Source organism: Heterocephalus glaber, unplaced genomic scaffold (assembly GCF_053883595.1).
Source record: "Heterocephalus glaber isolate CG9 unplaced genomic scaffold, H.glaber_assembly_v1.0 deba00001550, whole genome shotgun sequence".
In the NCBI taxonomy this organism is placed as follows: domain Eukaryota; kingdom Metazoa; phylum Chordata; class Mammalia; order Rodentia; family Bathyergidae; genus Heterocephalus; species Heterocephalus glaber.
Window position 1 is genome coordinate 5,183,897 of NW_028258343.1, and position 27,260 is coordinate 5,211,156.

At 40.0% G+C, this 27,260-nt stretch overlaps 1 protein-coding gene across 1 annotated transcript; it reads right to left on the minus strand.

The window, feature by feature from the left end:
• Positions 1–8,945: 8,945 nt before the first annotated feature.
• Positions 8,946–11,285, minus strand: Cited2 (Cbp/p300 interacting transactivator with ED-rich tail 2). The gene is made up of 2 exons (XM_004846053.4): positions 11,105–11,285; positions 8,946–10,634 (listed from the first exon to the last, which is right to left on the minus strand). The coding sequence occupies exon 2, from the start codon at positions 10,624–10,626 to the stop codon at positions 9,823–9,825; it is 804 nt and encodes a 267-aa protein (XP_004846110.1). The 5' UTR covers positions 10,627–10,634; positions 11,105–11,285; the 3' UTR covers positions 8,946–9,822.
• Between the last annotated feature and the right edge of the window lie 15,975 nt (positions 11,286–27,260).

Below are 27,260 nucleotides of genomic sequence, written 5' to 3' on the forward strand. Positions count from 1 at the left end.
AGCCCCAAGGTAGCTGGACTTTTACCATGGCTCGGGGCTCTACAGGCGTATGTCCCAGGAGAACTTCGAGGAAGCTGTGTGATCATTTCTTTTTCTTTTTTGGTACTGGGGATCAAACTTGGGTCCTTGTGCGTGCAGGGTAGGTGGAGGAACCACTGAGCTAAATCCCTGGCTCTTGTGTGATCACTTCTGACTCAGCCTTGGAAGTTACACGACAGGAGAGTCAATAAATGCCAGATGCAAGGAAGGGACTTAATGCCACCATTTGATGAGATGAGTGTTGAATTTAGGACACTTTTTAAAAACCACTATGGTTCTTGTAGAAGAATTGAGGAAGGTCGAGGAGACAGTGAGTTTCACTGGGGAAAAGCTGGTAGTGGCCTCTAGTTTAGTGTGGTCACTGAAGAAACAAATTCTGACAAAGACCTAAGAGTAGTTTGGGAAGGGGCACAAATCTTAGGTAGAGGGACAGAAAATGCAAAGAACATACTGAATTTAGTGATCATTGGCTTGGTGGGGGCTGGTGGTGAAGAAGGAAGAAACAAATTTGTAGAATTCTGGCATGCTTATTGGATGAATGGCAATTCTAACAACCAGGAAGGGAAACATGGGGGCAGGGGAGAGAGGACTGAAGGAAATCTTGGACATTTTTTCTTAAAAGTAAATATGGAGCCAGGCATGGTGGTGCATGCCTGTAATCCCAGCACTTGGGAGGCTGAGGCAGGAGGATTGCCACAAATTTGAGGCCAGCCTGAACTACATAGTGAGACCTTGTGTCAAAAAAAAAAAAAGGTGAATCATCATGTGTGTGTGTGTGCATTTAGTAGCAGGCAGAATTGGAGTGAGTGAGTTCAGGCTCAGAGATCCGGGCTATGAAAACCTGGGTGTACACTGATGATACCATAACCCTGAGGAATGAATAGAATGAGTGAGTTAGGGGAGGTAGCAATTAGGTGAGCACTAGTATGTTATATAGGAGTGAAGAGCATAGTTTGACATTGGAATAGGCTGGACTGAAAGATAGGAGGAGAAACAGGAAAGAGGAATGATTTCAGGGTCAGATAAAGAAGAGTAAGTCCTAACTTTCTAACACTTTTGGACTGATGTGTAAAATCCTATCATTCAAAATTTCTTCCTTTAATTTCTTTAGCATTTCTCTTTTTAGATATAAATATTCCCTAGCAGGGCAGAAAATTGAGCCACTTGCTCATGAGGAAATGGGGGTTAGGAGGAAAGAACATCAGAAAGGGTAAGAAAGGACACCTTTTGTCAATTTCTAATTTTTATCAAACTGTAACGAGAAATGGTGCCTGGGACATGTGTTTTTGATGCAGAGGTGTTCTTGATTTAGCTCTATTTTGAAGGTTATAATAGGTCATATTGAATATTTTCTGTTTCAGTATAACAAATGGACCGTGGGTGCGGTGGGGGTGTTCTTTAAGCAAATGACAGTGGCTTAGGAGAAAGTGCAATTACTGTATAAACTTACAGACCTTTAGCTCCATCTTGTGGTAATTGGTGAAATGAACTAATATTTTATTGTAATATTTTATCAAGGTTCTTTAGTTACATTTTTTTCACATATTAGTCTAGAATTATTATCTGAGCCAGGCATAGTGATGCCTGTAAACCTAGCACTTGGGAGGATAAGGCAGGAGGATCATGAATTTGAGGACAGGCTGAACTGAATAGCAAGACCATGTTTTCAGAACAAAACTAAACCAAACAAAACATTCCTGGGTAGTTATAATACATTCCTGGGTAGTAATAATACTATGTATTATGATACATAGTTCCTTTTATATAACTATTTTCATCTAATATATTAGTTTGTCAGGTAGCTAAATAATTTGATTCCCCAATTTAGAGAAATGTGATGGTGGGAAGTAGGGGAAGGGGAAATAGATCAATGAATATAGACATGTGCCTCTTAACTGCTTGAAAACTCTTAAGTACCACCTTATAGTGTATAATATCTCCTACAGCCCTCTACTTTAGATTTTTTTATAGGATTTTTTCCTTGAGAAATTAAGTAATAATGGCAATGACGATGATGATTGTGGCCCAGCGCAAGTGGTTTGAAAGAATATTGAGTGCCTGTTATTTATGAGGTTTGAAAATGAAGTTTATTTGTAAGAATATAGCACAGAACCTGAAATGAAGAGTCTATTGAATTATCTTCAGTACATAGAATTTAAACCACGGTGATGGCAAAGAATATTATATAGTAATGTATCTTTGCAAATGTCAACATACTAGACATATCTCCTGGGTGGTAAATTTTTGGTATTGCTTGCAGGTTGATAAATCTTAGCAGCCAACACTTGTGGGCACTATTATAAGAAAGGGAATATTTACAGAGATGACTCCAACTCTTCTGGGTCAAGTCTGTAGCCCACAGGTTGGAAAAAGAATAGAAAAAATGATGTAACTGGTTTCGAAGGTAGCTTATAATATTGTTCTCCATCTTTCCAGAGGAAGAAAAATGATAGGAATAGGCTTATGTTTCCTTCATGAGAGATGTATTAATTAAACATCTTCATTTTACTGATGGAGAAACTTGAGGCAACTTTGATTAAATTACGCCGCTATTCGGTTGCACTGCCAAGACTACAACCCGTGTTTTTATTCCTGAGCTACTATTCTTTTCCAGTACAACTATTAGTGGAAGTGTTCTGTGTTTCCTCAGAATCTAACACAAGAGGAAATGGCCTCACATCTACATCAAGCAAGTTTGGGTAGATTGAGGAAGATTATTTAAGTATAAACTAAACTCTGTATTTCCTTTATTCTAAGATGTACATTTCCCACATATTACCATTCTGAGATCAGTCTGAGCCTTATAATCCATGCTAATACATAATTATTGCCAGGCAGTGGAGCTAGTTGTACAATGGTCATCTTTACCTGTGAGGGCTAGCACTAACATTTTCATTTACTAGATCACAGAATTGCTAAAGCTTCAGCTTTGGCTTAGTTTCTGAAAGAACCATTTATTATCAAGGTAGAATTATTATCAAGGTAGAATTATTATCAAGGTAGAATCAAGGTAGAATTCAATTGAATAAAAAACCCCAAATTACAATTTAAGCCACTTCTATTGCTCCATTTACTTGAAGTGCTAAGCAGGTCAAGATGCTAACAAGGGGATGGGGCACCTACGATCAGGAACTCAGTGCACTTTCAGGCCCAACCATACTTTAAAAGAATAGTTTGACTGGGATTGAAAATGTATAGACACAAACTTGTGAATCCCAAAAGCTTTGGTATGTAATTGTATGGATAGATGCATGTTATAGTTCTGTTAGTGTGTTTTCTTCTTTATGAACATGTAACATAGAGTTTTGCAGTGAAATTATTGTTGATCATTTTACAATCAGTAGTGTGTAAGATTAAAGTCACTGTGTTTAAGTCAGCAGCACTGTATATTAGAAGAACTGTCTAGGAGTTCTGAAACCACTCTGTGCATCTTTCTGTTACTAGCTGTGCTGCTCATGAGCAGCTTACCTTTCTAAATGTCAGTTTTCTTATCAAAAATTGGAATAATAACATGTATGTTGCAGGACTACTATGAGTATTAATAAGATTATGTGTGTAAAAGGCATACCTCAATGCCTGACACGTAGTATGTGCAACCAAATCAGCCACAAGAAATGTAAATTTAACAAAGAGATTTCTTAAACATCTTGACTAAAGGTATATTTCTCTGATTTGGTCCCATACAGTCTAGACAGTATTTCCTATCATTTAAAAAAATCCGTGTTCCATCACTCCAGAAGATTTTGAAAAGTCTTTCTACATTTTGCTTTACTAAGTGAATATTTATTTAAACACTTTAAAATATAGTATAATATTTTCAAGTTACTGCTTTCTTCTCCCCTTTTCTTATTCTGATCTCCTTTTTAGAGCAGTGGGAGCCGAGAATTATCGATCCAAAAAGTGGTGTCACAGAGGGATCTCAAGAACACTGAGATGTTTATTTCAGGTTCATGTTAAGATCCTACCTGTTAGTTCAGCCACTTTTCACTTACTAGTCTCATCATCCATGTATTTGCTCAACACATTGGATAGAAAGAAATATGCAATGGCTATCATCTTTCTTCAAAGAATTATCCAAAATAAACACAACAGGACAATATTTGCAGGGTGACCTAAAGACTTGTGTGCACAATTTAATACTACCTGTGTGTGTTTGTTAGCAGAGAGATACCAATCATCATGAATCCAAAACACCCAACCAAATCAAGCCTGCCAGAAAAATGGCTTACAAGAAATTTTAAAAAGCTCTGTGACCAAATAACTAAAGGAAATTATAAGCCAAATTTTATGTCATTCCATAGGGAGACACAAAGAGAAAAGACTTTGGTAGCTGCCAATCACATTTCTTTCACTCTGACACACTGTTCTTTTTAAATGTTCATGAAACAATGCCAACAACCTTGAGGTGGCTGATGTTTTCTGATTTCATGCTAGTTTGACTTTCACGTAAGCCTAAAATTTGCTTCCTACCCAGCTTTCAAGAATGGACCGGCAGGATTCCTTTAGCACTATTAACTTTTCTAAAGCCACTTACCTATTTGCATATCTCCTGCAAAGCAGGCCACTCTAACCTTGCCTGGCTGTGGGCCCCTTAGGAGACAGATCCCTTGTGGGCTTTGTTCAGTAACCCCAAATGTAATCAAGTAACCACTCTACTGTAGAGGGAAGAAAGGGAAGGATTTCAGGGTTGAGCACAATGGTGACGCCATGGGAAAATTCCAAGAATCCCAAGAACCACAGGGCTCACCCCATGTTGCGACACTGCCACTGCCTCACTAATCTTTCAGATTAGTTCAGCCTAATGAAAACCAACAACATATTAAGAAAGTAATAATACACATAGTCCATCTTTCATCTGGTTTAGATCACTCTGCAGGTCCTGGTTTAAGTCAAGCAGAATTCTCAAAAAGTCCACCAACCATCTCCTGAGACTGCTTCTGACATTTAGTGCTCATCTTGGGTAAAAAAGTAACTGAGAAGGATCTAGTGACTTAAAAGGCACTTTTTTGATCAAAGAAAGTATGGAAGAAGTTGATTTGATGTTCTTTCCCAAGGCCCAAGAATTTAGTTCCACAACACAGGAGATTCCTGTTTTTCTTTGCTTTTCTTTTGTTGTGTTTATAAATAAAAAATGATAGAAATTCACACCTGCAGTTCCTAGAATATTTAAAATTCATTATTTATCATTACTTATGAGTTTAATTTCCTCCTGTGAAGGAAAATTTCTTTTTTTCAGAAATCTTAATATTTTTCAAAAATATACATGGATCTAATGTGCTAGTGTATTTACTAACAGTACACTCTTTGATGGACAATGCCCTTATGTTTTCTCTTCCAGTTTGAATTATAAATATGGCCATCAGGAAAAAAGAATCGTTTCTCTTCTTGCTGCATAAAAATGGGTCAAGTAATTTAAGCCAGTCCATTGCAATTAAACTTTTGACATCACCACTGTTCCTTCTATTCTGGGGGGAAAAGACAAACAGAACACATAATAGGGGGTCACTGGCTAAGTCATTTGATGTGCTACCTTATTGTTCTTCCTGAGGCTCAGCCTCAACTTGCTGGGAGCTCTGATTTTGATGATAATGGTACAGTACCAAAATGATAAATACCATCTCAGAAGCTACATGGAACACCCCTTTGTGCTAGAAAAACACTACCCTTGGAGAGGAAAAAATTGCCAGTGACTTGGATCCTAAATTCCTTGAATTGTAAATTAATTTCTTATTTGGAGACAATGTTATCTGCCAGGTTTATGTTAAATTTTGACTCAAGTAGACAGTAACATTCATTCTCATCAAAGATTCTGTGGCCCTTTTCACAAGATTAGAGCCAGTGGCTTGGTCATATTCCAACGTGGATGATTGCATTCTACATTCCTGGATATTTTTCTCCACCTTTCCAACCTCATACCAACAAATGTAGTGTTATTCATACTTTGTACCAATCAGCAGTTCTGGCATGAGGGAGGAGATATTTATATTCACATGGTTGCCAGTATTGGCCCCAAAGCACTGCTCATTGCACTTTGAAAAAGAAAATCCCTTAGCCAATGCATATTTTGACATATGAGGCAAATATCATCCATGCACACTTAATCATAGGTTAAGGTCTTTGGTAAGTAAAATACTTTTATCTACAGAAGAGGTGTTTCTTCTGGAAACTTCTTTGATAAGAAAAATTTGTTGTGCACATATATGTTATTTGCTTCAAGGAGAAAAAATCTGAAGTCTTCGGCAATGGCAAAAAACAAACAATAAAACAAAACAAAACCCTCTTGAGGAAACAGCTTTGCTTTGACCTTCTAAATAAATTCCACAAGGGGGCGAAAACACCTAATGGTTTGGGACTACAAAGTTTGTATTTCAAAGCCAGCCACCCATAATAGATTAGTGAATTAATATTTTGCTCTAAAGGAGCTGGCCTTTAATGTTGACATCAATTTATAGCCATCCCAGGCATTTACAGTAGTAAAAGTCAGGGAGACTGTAAACTTCACAATAGATGTCAGCCTTCTGGAACTAGTGCTGTAGCCTAGCACCCCATAAACACTGGTGATTAGGTAACTGTTCTTCAAAGACCCATCCATAGTTTTAACGTCTTTATCAGCTCCAGCAAAGATGCTAGAGCAGGATTTTCTTAGGCACAAGGCAGAGGTAGGTGTTTTTTATTAATGTGGACTTGTTTTCCTGACATGTATCAATGAGGCTGTGTTGTTGCTTATCATTGATCTCTCCTTGAAAATCCAGCATGGAGTGTCTATTTGTGGGCAAAGCCTAAGGAACAGAAGCTCTCTTGTACCATATTAGAACTTTTTGACAAATAGCCAAGGTACAGGGGTCAAATTTCCCCATATGCTATAAGCAACTTAGTAGGAAGCAAGACCACAGAAGGTTTTGCAAATGTCTGCCCGCAGCCGGGTGATCTAGGTCACTGTACAGGTTTCATTAATCAGATTGTTCAAACAAGGACTTATTTTTCTCTGCTTAAGAGACCTGCTGATACCACGTAGAATCTGCTCAATTGCCGATCAGAAAGAGTTTTAATGAAATAGAGATCATTTGAGTGAAGGGGTGGGGGTTCATCTGTATTTATACTGAGGACAAATTGTGCTTTTAGCCAGCTCCTCGGTTTGAGTCCTCTGTTCTGGCAGGGATGGGTCTAAGATCTAATAATAGCTCCTTGGGCTCTGCGTCTCCCCATACATGTTCCGGCGTTTGAGCAGCAGGAGGAATTTAGTGACAGAGCAGGTGCTGTGCTTATTCCCTGGCAGAATAAATGGTGAAGGGTGGTAGCAAGACAATTTTTGTGCTTCTTTCTTTATGCAAAAAAACAATGTCTACCATAGCTTTCCTCTTTTTCCCCTGGCACAACTGAAAAAGAACTAGAATTGCTGTATTAATATGTATGTAAACATATTTTTTTCATTTGAACCTCTAGGGGGGAGAAAAGAATGGAAAAGAAAAAAGGAAAGAAAAACTTACTGTGAAAATGCTTAGCCAGGAAGATTTACTGCTGATTGTAGCTTTAGGATTGACATGTCCTAGATGAAGAAAACTTCGGCTTTAACTATTAATGTGGAAATCTGGATGTGTTTTTAAAAATGGGGTGAAAAGAGTTTTGGTTGATTCAGTGAGTTCTGAATAAAATTAGTTACTTAGAATATCATTTTTAATAAAGGGTCAATTACACAGATATAAAAAATCTAGTGAAATGTGCATCTTAATTTTACATGTCCTACCTTGGAAACAGAATTATATGGACTGCAAGTGATCTGAATTATACCTAAATCAACCTTTATGCCATGCTTTAAGGTAATACTTCTCTATACCTGCCTTTCTGATTTCTTATGAAATATGGGAGTTAAGATGAGAATCTAACTCTAAATGAAATACTCTTTTAAAGCATTGTTTCTAGGATTTTCCTCAACCTTTACTCCCTCAGTAGGTTAAGAACAAGTCTATCTCGTTTTTTTTCTTTCTTGAATGTGTGTTACTCTTATAAGATAAGCCATGAAAACATGGAGAAATGAAAATAAAATTTCTTCTTGTACCACCTGGAATAATTTGAGATTTTAACAATATTAGTTTCTTTTGGTTGAGTATATAAAGCAAAACTTGACACACACTTAACTGTAGTTTTGTTCCTCTTGATATCTCATCTAGGTAAAATTAAAATGATCTTATCTTTATGTGCTTTGCACCCAATCCATAGAACAGAAAAGCTCAAAATTCTGGAAAACAGGGTATACTTGAGAAGGAACATCTTGTGGAGACTGTAATTTGACCTGTGAATCAACCTGAGTAAATTTTAAATATTAGAAAATAGCAAGCCTCAAAGTGGAATTCTACCCCCTCTTCCTCTCAGGACTATAAACCAGTCAGAAGCTAGAAATGTGTGCCTATCCTTAGCACTTTCCTGAGAAATAAAATTCGTCACTAGAGATAAAGGTAGATTTATATTTAATGCCACCCCCACCAGTCACTCAGTATATTATTCCAGTCTCCCTCCATTTAAGCAGTTGAATCAGGTATAACCCGATACACTTGATTTACCCCCAGCCCCCAGGAAAAGATATTTATGTTTAGTTTTGCAAACCTTTTAAACTCTAGAGTACACTTGAATATGATGGCAATTAAGGAAAAAATGTAGCACTTTGACAACTTTGCAGCTTTTGATTAAACCACACCAAGAGGCATGTTACAATGATAACAATGAAGCATTACGCCAATTATGTTAAATCCTGCTCTCTGCTTAAGCTCATCCTGACCTGTTTTAGTGTCCTGTAACTTATCCTGTGGAATGCTTACTCTCATCAATAAAGTGTTCAACTTAAAGACAGGGAAGGAAAAAAAAAGCCACCAAAGGGAACAACCACCCCCAAATGACTTCTAGAAAACAAGTATTTCTTAACTTTTTATTGACATTGGCAAATTAAAATAGAATAAATTAACAAGTATTTTTTCAAAAAAATGTTTTGTACAAAAATACTGTCAAAATTTCCTAAAAAGCTTTCAACACAGTAGTATCTTTTCATGTACTGAATATAACTATTAGCACAGTGTCAAAAATGTTGAAGACAGAAACAAAATAAAAATCTGTGAAATGTTTGCCACTGACGACATTCCACACCCTATTGTCTGTACATACGGGGGAGGGGGGACAGCCAACTTGAAAGTGAACAGTATGACTTTTCCAGATCCAGAACGGTTTGGCCCACATCTGTTTAATCTTCCAGTTTAGCATATTTTAAAAATTAGTCTGTACTCAAATGCATAGTTTAAAAAAATGAAGCGAGATGGCAGAGTTTGTGCAGTAATATCTGCCCTTCAAAGTTCATGCAACCAACTAATGCAATTTTTCCTTTCACTCCTAAATCTGAATGCAGTTCAGTCATTTGAAACCATCTACAAAATCCACAAGATTAAGCAGTTTGCCAAGATTAATATCTAACAGTTGAGCACTGGAGAAAGTAAGGAAATAAGGAGTAAAAACAAGCAACGAAAAAGACCAAGTTAGCTAGATATTTCAACTACATAAGGGAGGTGAATGTCAAGGCTACAAAAACGAAACAAAAACAAAACAAAAAAAGTGGCAGCATTTTAAAAAAATCAATTTGTACAAGTTTATAGTTTACTTTGTTTCCAAGTTCTCAAACCTTTCAGGATCTGAAAAGTGAGATACTGTGTCTAGGGGAATGTTTTTTGTTTTATTTTATTTTTTTTTAATTCACACCGAAGAAGTTGGGGTTTTGATTTCTTTCGACGGGCTTGGATCGAGTCAACAGCTTACTCGGCTGGGCTGCTGTTTGCACACGAAGTCCGTCATAAAATCAAACTCGTTTTGCCCCAGCCAGAGTTCAGGCAGTTCCTTGATGCGGTCCAAACCCATTTCTATCACTAAAGACATGAGCACTTCCTCGTCGATGAAATCAGTGTCTATGACATTGGGCGGCAGCATTGCAGCAGGGACGTGGGCCACGGAGGCGGGCATGTTGCTGCCGCTGCCGCTGCCACTGCCGCCGCTGCTGCCCGCGCCACCGCCCGAGGTGCCGCCCGGGGTGCTGCTGCCGCCCGAGCCGCCGGGGGTGCTGCTGCCGCCGCTGTGCTTGGGATTGCAATCTCGGAAGTGCTGGTTTGTCCCGTTCATCTGGTGGCCTGCAGCAGGGTGCAAATCCGGCATGTAGTGGTTGTGGGGATAGGGGTGATGGTTGAAATACTGGTTGTTGAGCTTCTGCAGCTGCATACTGGCGGGCAGGGAGCCTCCCTGGCTGGCCACCGGGGGGCCCATGAACTGGGAGTTGTTAAACCTGGCGGCGGGGGCCAGCGCGCTCGGGGGGTGCCCGCCATTCACAGTCCCCGGCCCCATCGCGTGCCTGATGCCGCTCGTGGCGTTCATGTTGCCCGAGCCGTAGTGTATGTGCTCGCCCATCAGGGCGTTGAAGGCGTGCTGGGGCTGCTGCTGCTGGTGGTGGTGGGGGCTCGGGAACTGCCCCATGCCCATGCGGTGGGCAGGGTGGTGGTGCAGCCCATTGGTGCCGTCGGCGAAGCGCCCGTGGTTCATGGCCATCATATGGTCTGCCATTTCCAGTTCTGAAAGTGAAAAGGGCAGACGATCAGACCCGCGTCACACTTGTCGCCCACCGAGGCGCACCCCACTTGCTCCTGCCTCTGCTCCCCTGGGCTCCCCCGGGCGCACGTCAGCTGCAAGCCAACCTCCATCCCCGGGGTCCCACTCGCAGTAGCCCGTGCATCACCTCGGAGGACCTGCCACCCACGACAGAGCCGGGCGCTGCACAAACAGCCCCTTCCCCAGCGATTGGGGCGAGGGACACCCGAGGAGCCTACACTTCCCTGCGTTCCCCGAAGTGGCCTAATAAAGGAAGTGCCCCGTAGCCCCGCCGCGAACTTCAGGCTTTCGATCAGCCCTCCTCATCCTGTTGTTGCACATCCTGTTATTCCCCTGCTCCGCCTCGCGCTCTTCCTCCGGGCAAACCCTGCCCTCGGAGGACCGGGCAGGCAGGAGCCCCAGCGCCCCAGCCGGCGTCGCCCGCCGCGCTCACCTTTCGTCTTTGCGATGTCTGTTCCGGAGACCGAGGGCGGGATCGTCGGGTCCAGGACCGGCTCAGCAGCACATAGAGGGGGCCTGCTAGCGTGCAGGGCGCTCGCTGTTGACGGGTCGGTGCTGAGGTTTCGCCGCGGCCGCCGGGGCAAGTTCGAGCCGTTCCCTTTTCTTTTCCCTCCGCTGCCCTCACAGCTCGGCAGGACAGCCCGGCAGCTGCCAACAATGAGCTGTGTTTCTTTGGGCTTTGGCCACAGTTAATATAAGGGATTTCAGGAAGGGCGGAGCGAGAGCCTCCCCGGAGGGCGGTGTGAAGACGCGGATCCCGGAACCCAGCACGCTGGAGCGGATGGGCGAGCCGAGTCCCTGCGCCGGCTGCACGTGCGCAGAGGCTGCGCGCCCAGGCGCCGCCCCACTCTTTCTGGCTTCCTCCTCCCGCAGGAACTCCGGGGCTGCTCCGCCACCCCCAGGCCAGGGGTTAAACCTCCTAGGCCTTCTGTCCGAAGGTAGCACCTAAAGCCTCCCGCCGGCCAGATCAGGCCCCCAACCCCCCCGGCACGCTCTCCAGCCTCAACTAGCGATCTAGCCTGCCCTCTACCGGAAAAAGGGATTCGCTCAGCACCCCCGCCCTCCCGAGGGTCCTGCAGCCTCCTCGGCGTTGCGAAACCCTCCCCGGGCTGCGAAGAATGGTTGTGCTTTCTTGAGTTTTTTTTTTTTTTTTTTTTAAGCTCTGCACAAATAATGCTCTCTCCCCTGGGAGCGCTTTCCTGAGCCGTGCCTTTGTGTTTTTATAGGGTCAACAGGTAAATCTAATCCAGGTATAGTCTGCGTGTAGATGCGTTTTCCCCCAACTCCTTTCAAGGACAGCAGCTGGGGGCGGGGAGTGACATCGGCCGCAGGTGGACTGAGCGCGCTCGCAGGCCCAGTCGCCTCCACTCCCGCGCTCTGATATCCGGTCCGCACTTTTGGGGCGGCTCGGCGCTCCCGGGGTACGTTTGCTTCTGCTAAGTTTGCCTTTGCAGCTCTTGGTAGCTTTGGCATCCAAGCTGAGGCTCTGCTCTGTAAACAAACTCAGCGATCCTCGTCCCCAGATCCACCTTTTTGCACATACACAGTTACTTGCTTCTGCTGTTGCCCTTGATCAGGGAGGTGTGTGTGCGTGAGCGCAAACTTGCACAAGCTCCTCCGGGCACAGCCTGAAGGTTTGGGGTTGATTCAGAAGCAAACGGGTTTGTAATTAAGAAATTCGAGGGCTTAGTACAGCTGCTGTTGCTGGAAAAGGAAAACAAATAGATAACGTGGTAATCGCTTCGTAAATAAAGTCGTCCTGGAGGTGGGCACGTAGCGGCACGTCCCGTATGGCACGGTGCGCACACACACTGCTGGTACTCTTCCTTTTCAGTGAAATTGTTCAGTGGAGCAATAGGCGATAATAATAACCCTGGTTGCAGAACTCGGCACAACGTGCCGGCTCGCCCATTTGGCTCATTGACTTGCAAATAAAACTCCGAACACTGGTCTGGGCCACTACCCAGTCTTCTTGCTTTATTACACAGGGAAGCTGAATTGTTTCCCCAACACCGTGAGGAGGCCCCTTCCAGCCTTTATATTGCTCTTTGGTAAAATCTAGTTTAGCGCTCCGAATAAGGACTTCAGAGCAGAGTTGTTTCTTCATAACTCGATAGCCATTGAAGACTTCCTGCTGCGAAGAGCCAGCCCCCCCTCCCCCTTTTCTTTTTTTCGTTTTAGCTTACAAGACTTTTTTTTTAAAGGACCTATTTCTTGAGAACTGGAAATTCTGATACATTTTCCCATTCAGGAATTTGCAAAAGAGACCTAATCCTGATTATTTTTGTCTGTTATCCCTGTCTTCCCCTAGTTAGGCATATTGAAAAATAAAAGTTGTTTCTGACTTCCTCTCCTTTCCTATACTTTCCAGCATTTATAAGTGCATGCACATAATTTTAGAACTTCAGAAGTACTTATTTTTGGAGACCTAAGCGCAGGGCACATTGCATTGTTAGTTGCAACAATTCCCTATTCTCCTGTACCACCTTTACCTGTAGTTCAGGCACATGCGGTTACAGAGAGGCTTGGAAGACAGTTGAAGGGGCCACTTCCTATCAAAAATGAGACTGCAAAATATTGGTTAGCCCCAGATTCAAAAATTGCTGCATAGTTTACTCCCCTCCCTTATTCTTCACCGTCTTGTAACACAAGGTGCAGCTTTTAAATATCTAATCCAGATTCATGCAACCTTAAGGAAAGGTACAGCACTATCCAGGTCCAGTGGTTCTGCAGACTATTGGGAAATCCCTGGAAAGGTCATCTGCCCATACCCCACCTCCTAAGGAAAAAAACAGAAATACTTGTGGGCCAGCTGGTTGGAACAGGCATGCTTTGTTCATTAATTTTCATTTGTCCAATGGGAGTGTTTCTCAAGTTTCTCTTCCTTAGTGCCTGGACACAGAAGCAAGATAGGAGCTCATAGTCAAAAGGAGGAGTCAGGCAAGCAAGCCTTGGACATGCTGTGTTAAATGCCACTACAGTATTAATTCGAGGGCGTCCTAGAACACACAGGTGGGCCCCCAATCCTGTACCTGTGGCCAGGAGTTGGAAACTCCTGGCAAAGAAGAGCGAAACAGATTGGAGAGGTACACTGAGGCTGAATCCTAAGGGCTTTGGGTCTTCACAAATCTGGGTTGTGTCTGGTGATACAAGCAGGTGAAAGCTTGTGAGCCTGTAAGATAGTACTATGGAAAATAGTTTAAGACAGTAAGACTGGAACAGGGGATACAGGAAGGAGGTAGTTAGAGTAATGCAGTGATACAGGAAACCCCATGTAACTATGGGTTTGTCCTGTGAACCTGGTGAGGGAGGAGCCAGTCTTTGATCCTTCCAGTAGTATCCTACCAGCAGAATACTGTGCTTAAACCACAACAAGGTATTGCCCCACAGTTCTAGAGGCCAGAGGTCAAAGATCAAGGTGTTAGTAAGTTTGTTCTGATGGCTGAGAAGGTAAATATCTTCCATGTCGGCCTTCTTTTGGTGGTTTGCTGGCAGTCTTTGGTATTTTTGATAGTGGATGCATCATTCTGTTCTCTTCCTCATCTTTATATAGCGTTTCCCCTGTATGCATATTTCTCTGTCCAAGTTTCCCCATTTTACAAGAACACCAGTTGTATTGGGTTAGGACCCATCCTAATGACTTCATTTTAACTTTCTTCTCTAAAGATCCTGTACTCAAATCAGATCAAACTTTGAGCAACTAAGGGTAGAATTCCAACATCTTTTTAAGGGGCCACAATTCAACTCATAGTAGCAGTGATAAAACTGAGATAATACAAGATCCCTACTGCTGAGAAAGAAACTGCCTGGAACTTTCCAGATGATCTGCTGGCCCATGTTCTAATTTCTTCATGTCCCTGATCAAATTCCTCTGGAGTGAGGTCTTCTTCACTGTCCTACCCAAATAGCATTATCCCTCGACTTCATTTTTCTCTGTAGTGCTCATCCCCACCTGACATGTTGCACAGCAGTTTGACTGTTTACTGTCTTCCATTCCGGAATGGGAACCCCAGGAGGGCAGAGACCCAGACTGTTCAGTCAGTCCTGGCATGGATCAGACATTCACTGATGAATGAATGAAATATAATGTAGGAATCAAAGGAACCCAAATGAAGGGTCGGAAAGATTTTCTGGAGGTTAGTCTGAAGGCTGAAGGTAAGAAAATTCAGCAGAAAGGAAGAATGACCACTCACCAATGTGTGCATGGTGGCCTGTCATTCACTTGGGCAAAACTGTTAGCCAAGATAGCTCACTGAGAGATCAGTGTTGGGGAAAGCTCCCTTCTGGTGTGAACTTTGGACTGAAGTAGAATTTTTAGAGGGGAGTTTCCAGTTTTAGCTAGAATGTGAGTTGAGAAAAAGCTGACTGAAGGGCCCAACTTCAAAACCTGTTTAGACTGTAATGTTAAGAGAAATAAATCCGGCACACAAGCTTAAATATTGCATGGTTTCTCTTATGTGAGAAACCCAAATTATAAATAAAGAGCAAAATAAAAAAATAGAGAGTAGGAAGTAGGGAGACAGATCTTTCTCAAGGAATCAAGAGATAGAGGGAGCAGAAGGGAGGGGAAGGAAAGGGGATGAAAAATGGAATTAAGATGTGTTATGTACATGCACCAACTCCACACTGTAAATGTTATGTACTGAAAGCATGTATTAATAAAATAAATAAAAAACAAAATTCATTCACATTTCAGAAAACATTTTAGAAGAGTTCATACTTTTTAAAAGACAAAAACAGGAGAAAAAAAGAGAAATCCAAAGTAACAACAACAACAACAGCAGCAAAACTATCTCTGATCCTCCCCATATTAGATGGTTGTATTAGTTTTTCAGGACAGACATAGCATAATACCATGTTTGAACAACAAAAATTTGTCTTATAGTTCTTCTCACACCTCAACAGAGGGAGCGGAATGGGGGAGGAGAGAGAGAGAGATGGTCAGAGAACCTATGAACACATGGGTAATAGAGCAGAATTCCTATAAGTAACCCAGCCCTATCTACAGGTTGAATGTCTTACATGTCTATATAAATGTCAAAATGATATATGTGTATGATTTTTATACTTGCACATTTGATCCTAATTAATAAAATACAAACTCACTTGAAATCATTACTAAACTCATAATAGATTTTTCTGTTTTTGTGCTTTTTCTCATTCATTAGAAATTAAGCCATCATATCAGGATGGAAGAAATGTTTATTTTAGAAAGGAGTGTCTAAGCTCCTGAAGTTAATACTATCTCTACTAAGAAACTGGTTAAAGATTCTGGAATATCATCCTAGGTGTGCCTGATTTGGCAGGCTGGGAATGGGGCCTGAGGATATGTATATTTTTCTAAAGTTTCTCAATTGATCTTGATGTTTAGATAGATTTCTAAATCACCAAACTTGTCCACAGGTAGATAAAAACTGGGGTTACTGTCATAGGAATTATGAATGTAGCATGAACCTTGTTCATGTTCATGCCCCTCAGACTTGGACCTGCCCCTCAGCATTCCCATTCCACTTAGCTCCTCCTTTAAGATTCAATGACGATGCCTTCTCTTCTTTCATGTCTTCCCTGATCCCCCAGATGGAAAGAATTCCTGCTTCCTTGGTATTTCTAGGGCATTTTGCTCAGCTCTTCCTTTATGACCTATTCTGGCTTTAGTCATGGGTATTTATGTCTTTTTGTAGCTTTTTCTGTAATGGGAAGGGTTCCTTGCTGAGCTCCAAGGGGCTGCACAATGTCATGCATAGAATAGGCTCGACCTTGTATGAACTTGCTGGGGCCATCATAACAAAATTAGATGGGGTGGCTTAGACAACAGTGATTTATTTTCTCACAGTTGTGGAGGCCAGAAGTCCAAGATCAAAATGTCATCAGCCTTATTTCTTCTAAGTCCCTTCTCTTTGACTTGTAGTTGTCTCTTTCTTGCTGTGTCCTCACATGGCCTTTTCTCTGTGTGCAGGAATGCCTGGTGCCTCTCCTGTGTGCTTACATTTCCTCAATTTATAAAGTCAGGTTAGATTAGGACCCACACACAGCCTCACTTTAATATAGTCACCTATTTAAAGACCTCTTCTTCAACTAATATTATACTCTGAAGTACTTAGGAGTAAGCGCTTCAGTCTATGTCACACTTCATAAGCAGATTCTTTTTAAATTAATTAAAATTTTATTAGTCTACAGCTTTAACTGTAAACCAGGGAGTGTTCACATTCGTTTTGAAGTTGGATGGGGTCTTTTGGAAGACAGAAGAAAAATTCAGTGACTTTTATTAATTAAAGAAAGAAAGGTTCTATTGAAAACAATTATATTCAACAAGAAAAATTGCAGAGGCTTCACAAGAACAATAACAAATTACATGAGTGTTAGTTGGGAAATTATTGAGTAGCTATAACAAGTTCCATAAAAATATTTGCAGATCATCCTGAGCTGTTGGTTGGTTGAATCCGAGGCAGCATGGAATGCTATTATTGAAAAGGAACTTCAAATGCATTAAGAGTAAGAATATCACATAATAGAGCTACAAATAATCCCTTTGCTACACTTGGCTCCTCTTAGAGATCATGGTTGGTATGTAACTTTACTTTTTAATGAAGAGTTACAGAAACAAAAGAAGGTTTATTTCTTTTAAAAGGAAATATATTTTAAAGGGATGGGAAATGGGACTTACACTGGCTATTTAATCTGGAGAAGAAAAGGCTGTCAGGTGACTTAATACATATGTTCTGGTGTACACATAGGGAAACTAATATGGTGGATCCTTTCCAGATGTTTTCTTTTTCCTCTGAGACAAAGAGAAAAGGACGCGTTTTTAAAAAGAGAGCTTTCGATCAGTGGTTTCCAAATTGTGTTCTGCAGACCTTGAGTATTCTCAACTTCACTTTTCTGTGCTTTATATATTAAGTGTTTCTGTTTTATTTTGTTTCAAAACAGTGTTCTGATGTTAAACAGTTATGAAAACTAATGCTTTGGATAATGCATAAAAATCACAGATTTCTACTTCTGGGGGGGACTTTAAAAAAAATAACCATTTATCCAAACTTCTTCATTCTCCACATGAGAAATCTGAGGTCCTGAGAGGTTAAGTGACTGCTCAGAAAGGACTTCCTAAACATCAGGGTTTTAAAACACCAGTGCAGGCTATCGGAGGAGACAGTCTTTATGAAGGCCTCACTGAAATAGGAGAGAAATGTATGGAATGATTTGGGTGAGCATTTCCCAACTGGAGTTCTGTATCACAGGTGAGTGGGTTGCAGAAGACAGTAGCAGAATCTATCACAATTTCTACTTTTAAAATTAAAGGTTGGAAGTAAAATCATTTAAAAATATTTTTTTTCCCAGTTCAAACTGGGAGTTTGAGAGTCTCTGAATGTGTGCTGAGTGCAGGCTGAGCTGGCATAATGTCCAGTGAGCAGGTACCTGACTCTTAGTTAAATATTCCTGGTGGAGAGCTGGTTTACAACTTTAAGTTGTTTTTAATTTTTTTATATATGGATTTTTTAAAGATAGAAGACTCATAATACTGAATAAAATGAATCAGTAAGAAATGTGATCATAATTATTTGCAAATAACTGATGACGATATTCACTTAATCCAAAGGTTTAATTCATATAATGAAAATTCTTACATTGCACATATACATAATTCTAGGACTGAGAAAATTGATGCTGAAAACAGTGATTGATGACAACACCTAATTTGGCCTTCAATTTCTTAGAAATAATGATTAGAGTACCATATCTAATAATTGTTGAGCCAGGGATTTAGCTCAGTGGTTCCGCCGCCTGCCTAACTTAACCAGGAAATAAAAGTATTTCATGTCATGTCAGTTTCTGGTATCATAATATGTTATTATATTTCAGTATATATTGAAATATGTATTTAGTCCAAAATCCAAAGAGAATATATTGTCAAGTTTGAATTTGTCAATGTTATGCTTTTCTCTATATACTTAATTGAAAATAAATCATATAATATAATCCTATTATATAATAAAAAGTCTGTATTTATATTTTTGTAAAAAATATTATTAAAATGGGGTTAAAATAAACTTCACAAAACAAGGATCAATAATACGTATCTAAAATATAATATTTTATGTGAACTCTGTTCTTGTTATGTGCCATTCAAAAATTTCTTAAATGACCTAAAAATACCTGAGAGGCTCAGGATATAATAATAAAGAGGATTGACATGACAAAAATGTTGAAAAATGCTGGTTCAAGCTAGTGTTTCTCAAGAGTAAATACATAAATCCCTTTCAAGTGGAAGAAATATTTCTAAGGTCTCAAATTAACTACTTAAATTATCTGTTATATTTCTTATATATAAAATAAAATACATAATAATCTACATATACAATGTGACATGCTTATATTTGTAGGTACTATATAACTATAATACTAGAATATATGTACATGTTAAATAAGAATGAAATTGTAGAACCAATAAAATTTAAAATTAACAACATATATGGCAGATTTCGTTTAATCTGCTCAGCCCTTGCAGCAAAAATCTAGTAACAACTGCAGCATACATTTTTTTCCTGCTGATCCTGCCGATAGCAGAGGGAGCCATGCAATGAAATTCTTTATTCAAACCACTCTGAAAACTTGCCTGTAGTGGACCATGACTTCACTTGGTCTTCACAAGCCATGCACATAACTCATGTATTGGAGCCATCTATTCTTTTCTTACTAATATTTAATATTTAAAATAATGCTATTTGGCACCATCACAACACAATCATAAATGCAAATATCCAAAGGTGCCATAGTATGCTTCTAATAATTAGTTTAAAATTATCGTAAAAATGTAAACATAAAATTAAAGAATTCTTGAAGAGGAGCTGGGAGCATAGCACAGTGGTAGAGTGATTGTCTTGCATAGATGAGGCCCTGAGTTTGATTCCCTAGCACTGAAAACAAACAAACAAACAAACAATTCTTGAAGAAAAAATAGAACTACCAAGGAATGCTGTAAATACTGTGAAGGATCCATTAGTTCCAGTGAAATAAACACTAGTTTTGGTGATATCCAGGGTAAATACTTTGGATCCTATAACTATTTATTTTAATCAATAATTTGAATCAGTGACTGTGTTGGGAAAGTAACAGCAAGATTAGACAATTGGGAAGTCTAACATTAGCTATTTCTTATTAAAAATACAGGTTTCTTTCCTACATCTACTGTACAACCCCAAGTTGTCTGTGAGTTTAATTTTCTTTTAGTCATTGATTTATTAGTTTCTGCTTCAATTCATTCAAATACCAGCTCTACAGAAATGCTTATGTGATGTGGGTAATAAGTAGATAAGAATGCTTTATATTTGTACATAAATTATTTGTATTTTCAATGGTACTTTCTGGAGTGCCTATAGATATTTCAGTTCTTTTAAGTATTTTAAAAAATCTTGTTCACACCCTTAATTTGTAGTGAGCAAAGGGTTTCTAGGCTAACTTGATGTGCAGCCTAGCTTCTGGACTCAGTGTGTGGGCTCAAGGGGGAAAGACCCTCACAGCTTGGAGATAAGATTATCTTTTGTGAGTGAAATAAAGAAGCATAAACACGTATAAGATAAGATCCGCATCTTTGGCAGGAAAATTCCAGCTTCCTGGCTTCTTGTGTACCTTGGGAGTTGTAGTCACAAGAATTTCAGGCACTGGAAAGGTTTGCCCCCCATTGTAAATTAATCAACTGCTCTTTGTCAGACTTTCCTGAATGGGATGAGTGTGAGAGCCAGCGCAGCTCTGGATGGATGGACAGGCTGAGCTGACAGCAGGCCTTGGATCGTATTGGCATCAGAAAAGGAAAGGCATAGGGACAGTGACTGATCTTCAGGTTCCCTCTTTTCCTGTTATTTCTGTGTTATAATTGCAATAGATATACTAAAATAATCTGAAATTCTAAATTAGTGGAATTCTACTTACTGATGTCTCATAATGCTTTGAAGCTAAAGCTTCAAAAAAAGTGATTTTGCTCTACACAGGTCGGGTCCCCCATTATTGGCCCTATTATATACACAGTCATGGGTCATTTAACCATAGGGACTTGTTCTGAGAAATGCATCGTTAGATTTCATCATTATGCAAACATCCCAGAGTGTACTTACATAAACTAAGACAGCTAAGATGTCACTAAGTGATATAATCTTATTGGACCACTGTTGCATATATGTTCCATTATTGACTGGAATGTCATTAGAGGGTGCATGACAGCAATACCTTGTGGTTTTCTTTCATAGTCCATCTCATAATGTGCTCTTAATATTTATTGTGTTTCCTTAATTACTGTCCCCTTAGTGGCAGGGACCAGAGTACTATCTTATCCCAAGTACTACATCATCGGATCCCTAGTGCAAAATGAGTACCTGTCTCAGGATAGGTGATTATGAAAGTAAAAATTTGAATTCCTTTAACCTTTACAGTTTAAGTAATTGAGATGTAGTATTTTAAAACTTTTTTTTTAAAAAAAAATGTTTTTAAACATTTTCCCATCTTCTGGTTTGCCAGTCTGTGCACCCTCAAGATTTTCTGAATAATTGCTAATCTATGCTAAATAATTTAGAAAAAGATCATTTGTAAAATTGATTCTTGATTATATTTTCAGTATTTTTCAGTCTTTCCTTTCCTTTATCACATGTTCAAGGTTCTAAATTCTCCCCAATCATTTAAACTCTTCTCTGGGCCACTGGACTCTATTTTGAATTGGCCTTGTGACTCCTTCGTAATGCATCATCAGGAAGAAGAGAATTCTGAGAAAGAATCAGTTCTTGGCTTGGAGGTAAGTACTACTCACCCATTCCTTTCCACATTTAAGAGGACCTTTTAGAGGCAGGCCCATCAGAAGAGGAAGCACATGTAATTCTCTCTGGTCCTGATATATTCATACATTCTCAGATTACCTGGCAGCAGAGTGTAATGACACCTTCATGAAATGTTAATGTAGATATAAGTTCCAGAGCAGCATAAACCAAAAAGTAGTCCTTTTCATGGTTTTTGCTGCTTACCAAAGAAAGCTCCTTGAAAAGGAGATAGAATAATGCAGACAGAAGGAGAAAGGTCCAGAGTTCAGGAGGCTAGATGAACCTTGCTATCTGAGATCTTGGGCGATTAGCTATAAGGTGCCAGATCAGAATCCACAGAGACTAACTCATTCAGTTGGCACTAACAGAAAGAATCATTTTCCTACATGTCAACCTCCCCTCCCCACCAACTGCCACCATCATAGGCTCCTCCAGGCTGGGGACTATAACTAATTTTAGTGTCATAACATCTATCATAGTGTAAATTCATAACATGGCTTGTATGACTCCCATTTCATTCCCTTTTCACTACACTTGGCTAACAGAGCCAAGGTGTAGTATTTTGAAACCTTCTTTCTAAAAAAACAAATTTTAATAAAATAATTGTTTTGGGGGTTGTTTTTGGGCGGGGGGAGACAGAATCTCAGTATGTATCCCAGGGTGGTGGTCCTCCTGTCTCAGCCTCTGAAGGCTGGGATCACAGATGTGTGCTCCCATACCCAGCTACAGAAACCATTTTATCTTTAAATATGGACTTAAAATTAAATGGAGAGTAGAAGCTATATTATGTATGTATTCATTGAGTAAGCAACAAAGTAGATCCATTGGTTTTACAAAATTCTTAAAAAGTATTATGTACCTTTCTTCTGTAGAAGGGGGCTCTCCCAGGTACCAAGTTCGCTTATGTATTACAGACATTCAGTGAGGTTCGAGTATGTAGAGCGATCTGTTATTTTCTGATGATCAACGTTAGTGGTTCTCTGGTATGCCCCTTCTTTACCACCAAGAATGTATACCTGAATCATAATGGTAACGCTTCCTCCTGTTCGATGTAGCTATGCTTCTAAGAGTGAAAGGGCCTAGGCAGATAGAGCTAGAACGTTTTCTACTTTCTTTAAATTCATCAAGTTACATAGACCCACAAAACTCTTTGAGGAGTTTATCTTGGTACACAAAGTTGTGTATAAAATAATAAAAAAAATTTCACAAGCACGTGCAAAAGTGCCTGATTCTAGGCTGATAATGGAGTTTCTGAAATAGATTGATAAAAATTGTGGGATCTTGATAGGTTACCATTGGGAAGGCTCATGAATGCCATCTTGTGTACCCCACTTCATTTAGAGATCAGAGAAATTCAGGCTAAAGGAGGTGAAGTGACTTGCCCAAGGTCACAGAGGAGATCAAGAGCAAAGTCTGAGAGTGGCAGAAGATTATGTGAGCTGTCTGTAGAGTTTATGCTCTGTTGTTTATGTCCTGCTGATGAGCCTGAAGGGATCAACTGTGCACCAGCTGCCATGAGAGAAAACCTACTTGGAGCCAAAGACTTTAGTCACAGTGCAGACCACAGCCTGCCATCCTGAGGCTGGCTGGTGGTTAGGAAAATGGCCAGTGTTGTTATGTCTCTGGGCTCTCTCTGGAAAGCCAACTCTGTATTTGGACTGAGCTGGGCTTTATTGTGTAGGTCACGCTGGAGGCTAGCAGTGTGCCTGGAGAGATGAAAGTTGTGGGACCCTTGTTCAGCCAAAGGCACAGACCCTGTTCATGTGTTGCTTTTAGAGGTGTTGCATTCAGATTATTTCATGAAAACCATTTATGATAGAAGCCATGGTTTAAATAATACTGGGGGAGGAAAATGATGCTGTGGAAGGTAGAAATCAGGGTCTCTGGGAGCCTGGACCATCTGGGAGCCTGCACCATCACAATCCAGACTCAGGTGAGAACTGCTCTGGGAAGGCAAAGAGTCTGAAAAAGGAAAGTACCTCATTTGGATTATGCTGAACAAGTAAGCAGGCCCTTCTCTTAACCTAATTGTGTCCCTTTATCAGTGCTAGACAGACCCTTTGACCACCATTCTTTCCAAACTCCCCTGTCTACTACAAGGTTCTTTTAATTTTTAGATCACAGAGGTGCGGAAATGAATCACTGGAAATTTGAAGTATCGAGAGACATAGGAATCACCCTCTGTAAGAGAGTGCAACTAGGAAGGACCACACACAACATTAAGCTATCTGGAAAAATAACTCAAGAAACAGTTTAAATACATGTGGCTGAGAGAATGCGGAGCACACTATCTAATCAAGGTGACCAGACTGCGAGTCTAAGGGAGGCACTCTTATAATAGAGCAGTGGGACCACTTTTGAAAAACCACAAAGCAACAATGAAGGATTAACTCTTAACTGAGAAAGCTGAAGTCCAATGAGTTGTCTGAAGATAGAGGTGTTAATCTAGAGCATATAGTCAGCCTGGAGTCTAGATAAAGTAGAATCTGAGGAGCAAGGATTTGGTAGTATTTATCTGCCCTGGCCAAAAATAGTGAAAGTTTGGATCCCTTGAGAAGTGTCCCTCACTGTGTGGGAGCCACTGGTCGGTGGCTTCACTATGGCCTCCGTCACCTCTCCCCCATGCTTATTGTTCTCCCTACTCTGATTCCATGTCCAACAAGGGAACTTCTGATGAATTATTCAACTTCTAGGAACAAGGATGGGGTGACAAATTCAAGGAGTCATTGTATTTGGTGGCCATGAATATTTTAGTCACTGAAAAAACAAATCCTTTCTTATTAAACATTAACACATCTAGAGATGAATATATACCTTTACTTTAACTTTGGCTAAGACATGTCAGACTACATAAGGCTTACTATGTATTTAAAAAGTTGAGTTTCTGCACCTGAAAGCTAATACTCATTCTACAGCATGGTGACCACGTGGTGATCAGTGGGTCTTTCCCTAGGGCAGAGAGAAGCAGTAGCTCATTCTCCATGAAGGCCATACCTTCCATCTCTGATGCCATCACTCTTACTTTATCTTTGCCAGGGAGATTTCATCAGAAATAGCTGTCACAATAGCCACTGTGGCAGTGGCACCTCCCCTAGAAGCTCACAGATAAGCCTACCAAGGTAGAAGGACAGTCCTTCTAGCTCCTATCAACTTTTGGAAGTCTATTCCCATCAGATTATTCAGGCTACTTAAATGTTAAGAGGTTTTGCTTTTGACTAAAGAATCATTTCAATTAAATTAGCCAAGAATAAGAACCTCCAATTGATCAAGAACTCAAATTGACAATGATTTATCATTTTATTGAATAAGAGTAAGAAAGTTAATTACTAATTAGTTCAATTGGCTAAGGATCACTCCATTCCAAAAGATAAGATTCAAGGGGTTAAAAAAAAGGGGTCTTTAGTGGTGGCATTTGGCTGTCATCAGCTACCATACTGGACTCACTTACTTAGACAATATTATGTCTAATGGTTTATGTCTAGAAAAATAGGGTGCCCTTGGGGGAAAATAAAAGAAAGGAGGGAGAGACATCACACTTGTTATGTGCCATATAGTATGCCATTTGTTTTCCTATAGCTTGTCTCATTGAATCTCAGTGTCAACTCTGCTGCAAAGATATAGTATTATTACCTGAGATCCAGAGAGGTTAAGTGATTTAACTGAAGTCACTCAGCTCGCAAGTGGCAGAGCTGGGGATTAGAGAAAATCAAAGTTAAAAGGTTTTCTATTATGGCTTATTGCCTTTAAAAGACAGTAGGAGTAGTGGCACATACCTGTAATGCTAGCATTCAGGAGGCTGAGGCAGTAGGATCTCCACGTTGAAGCTAGCCTGGGCTACATAGCAAGTTCAAGGTCAGCCTGGACTTCAGTTCCCAGTCTTAAAACCAAACAGAAACCACAATAAAAACCAGAAACAACAACAAAGACAGTGGTGTAGAATATAGCTCCAGACCGAAGTTAAATTTTGCAAAGCAAGGAAACAGCGAAACTGGTCCCAGTTTTCTCTTTTTTTCATTTTTTAAAAAAGGTCATAATAACATTATTTTAGACAAAGAGGGAGAAAACACTCATTCTCCTTTCTCCTCCTATTCTTTACCTCCAACTTTTGAGTAAAGTAAGCTTCCTGAAAGATACACTGTAGTAAGACTGAAGAGCCTTGATGCAGAATAAAATGGCAAAAGATAAACCACAAAAGAGGAGGAACAAAGAATAATGCTTTTCCTAAGTCCTGGTGGGGAGTGGATGCAAATGTTCTCAGAGCTTCCTGGTAGCCAAGGCAAAGGAGAAACATCTGGCATTACATGGCTTTCATTCTCAAATAAGGAAAAGATTACTATTATTATTATTAGAAAAGATAACCTTTTAAAATTACTCTTAGCTGAGAGAAATTTATCTTTTGAGTTTATCCTAAAAGGAACATATATGATGTAAGTGAGAAAATACTAGAGAATAGTTTAAGAAAAAGCTAAGATAATTTGTTTTTGTGTGCCTGTTACAGATGTGTCTTTGACAGACAACATTGGCAGAGGGATAATTTTTTTCTGTTCTGGGTGTTTATTGAATTTGACACAATAACTTTTGACAAGTTGATCAAAGAAAGTTTTTCCTTGAAGGCCTTTAATTGCTTCCTTCTATGATGTTGTTCAGGCAAGTCTTCCTACAATTTTGTTTTTAAGTGAAAGTCTTTTTTTTCCTGTCCTGCCACATTTTGGGTGAAAAATTCCTGAGAAGAGGTTCTATATTGGCTCCTTATCTTTTATGTAAAATGTACATGCACATGTGCACACCCAGAGAACATATAGGATCTTTCCATAGGGATATGACTTTCACAATGTTTTATACTTAAATATTGACTACTAATATCTACTTAAGAAATTACAATGAAGCAAATCACTGTAGTGTTACCCATTCTACCATATCTTAGATCTGAGTTATCAAAATATTTATCTTTCTCTCTGCTTTGGTCCTTGTTGCAGTGTCAAGAGTCAAAACTGCCGACAGAGTCCTCACTTTTGGACTCAAAGTTTGTATTTCTTCCTTTCCACCCTTAGACTATTTTAAATTTTTTTGTCTCCAAATTTCTCCTATAAATAACAACTATTCAGTAGTATTTCTACACATGTGTTCTTTGAGAATAGCTTCTGTCTTTAAGATTCTGTGCACCTCTAGCATTATACAGGGGTCTAATGTGTGTGTGTGTGTGTGTGTGTGTGTGTGTGTGACATAGAGTAAGCTTTTAATAAAGTTTCCAGGAGGACAGAGGGGAGATTGTGTAATAAAAACATAAATAAGTTTACGACTGAATTCTAATATATTTTCTGTGATTGTGAGGAAAGTGACTGATGCAAACACATTATGAAAGAGTGAAATTTTGTTCCATTGTAGAAAAATAACTTTCATAGAAAACACAAAATAATATGAAAAAGGGAGGCAAAAATTGCCCAGGTTCTCTAAATTTGATGCTTTAAAGTTTTTTCTTGCGCTACTTTTCAGAAGGACTTTTCAAGGACTCCAGAGGGAGTTGGGAGTAGGGGAGATACACATATCTCTCCAGCAGTTTTGCTTGCAAGGCCGCATACCTTGAACTTGCATTTGACTGCAGTTACTCTCTGTGTTACTTTTAACTCCCTGGGCTGAAGGCAGCTGTCTTTACAAATACCAGAAAGATGAGTCCAACACCAAGTTATCCCATCTGGGTGGTCTTCAGAATGTGCTACAGCCTCATCTGTTAACAGGCTATGAAGAAACTATTTGGGCAAAACTACCTTAAAATATGGCACTTTGCTTAAG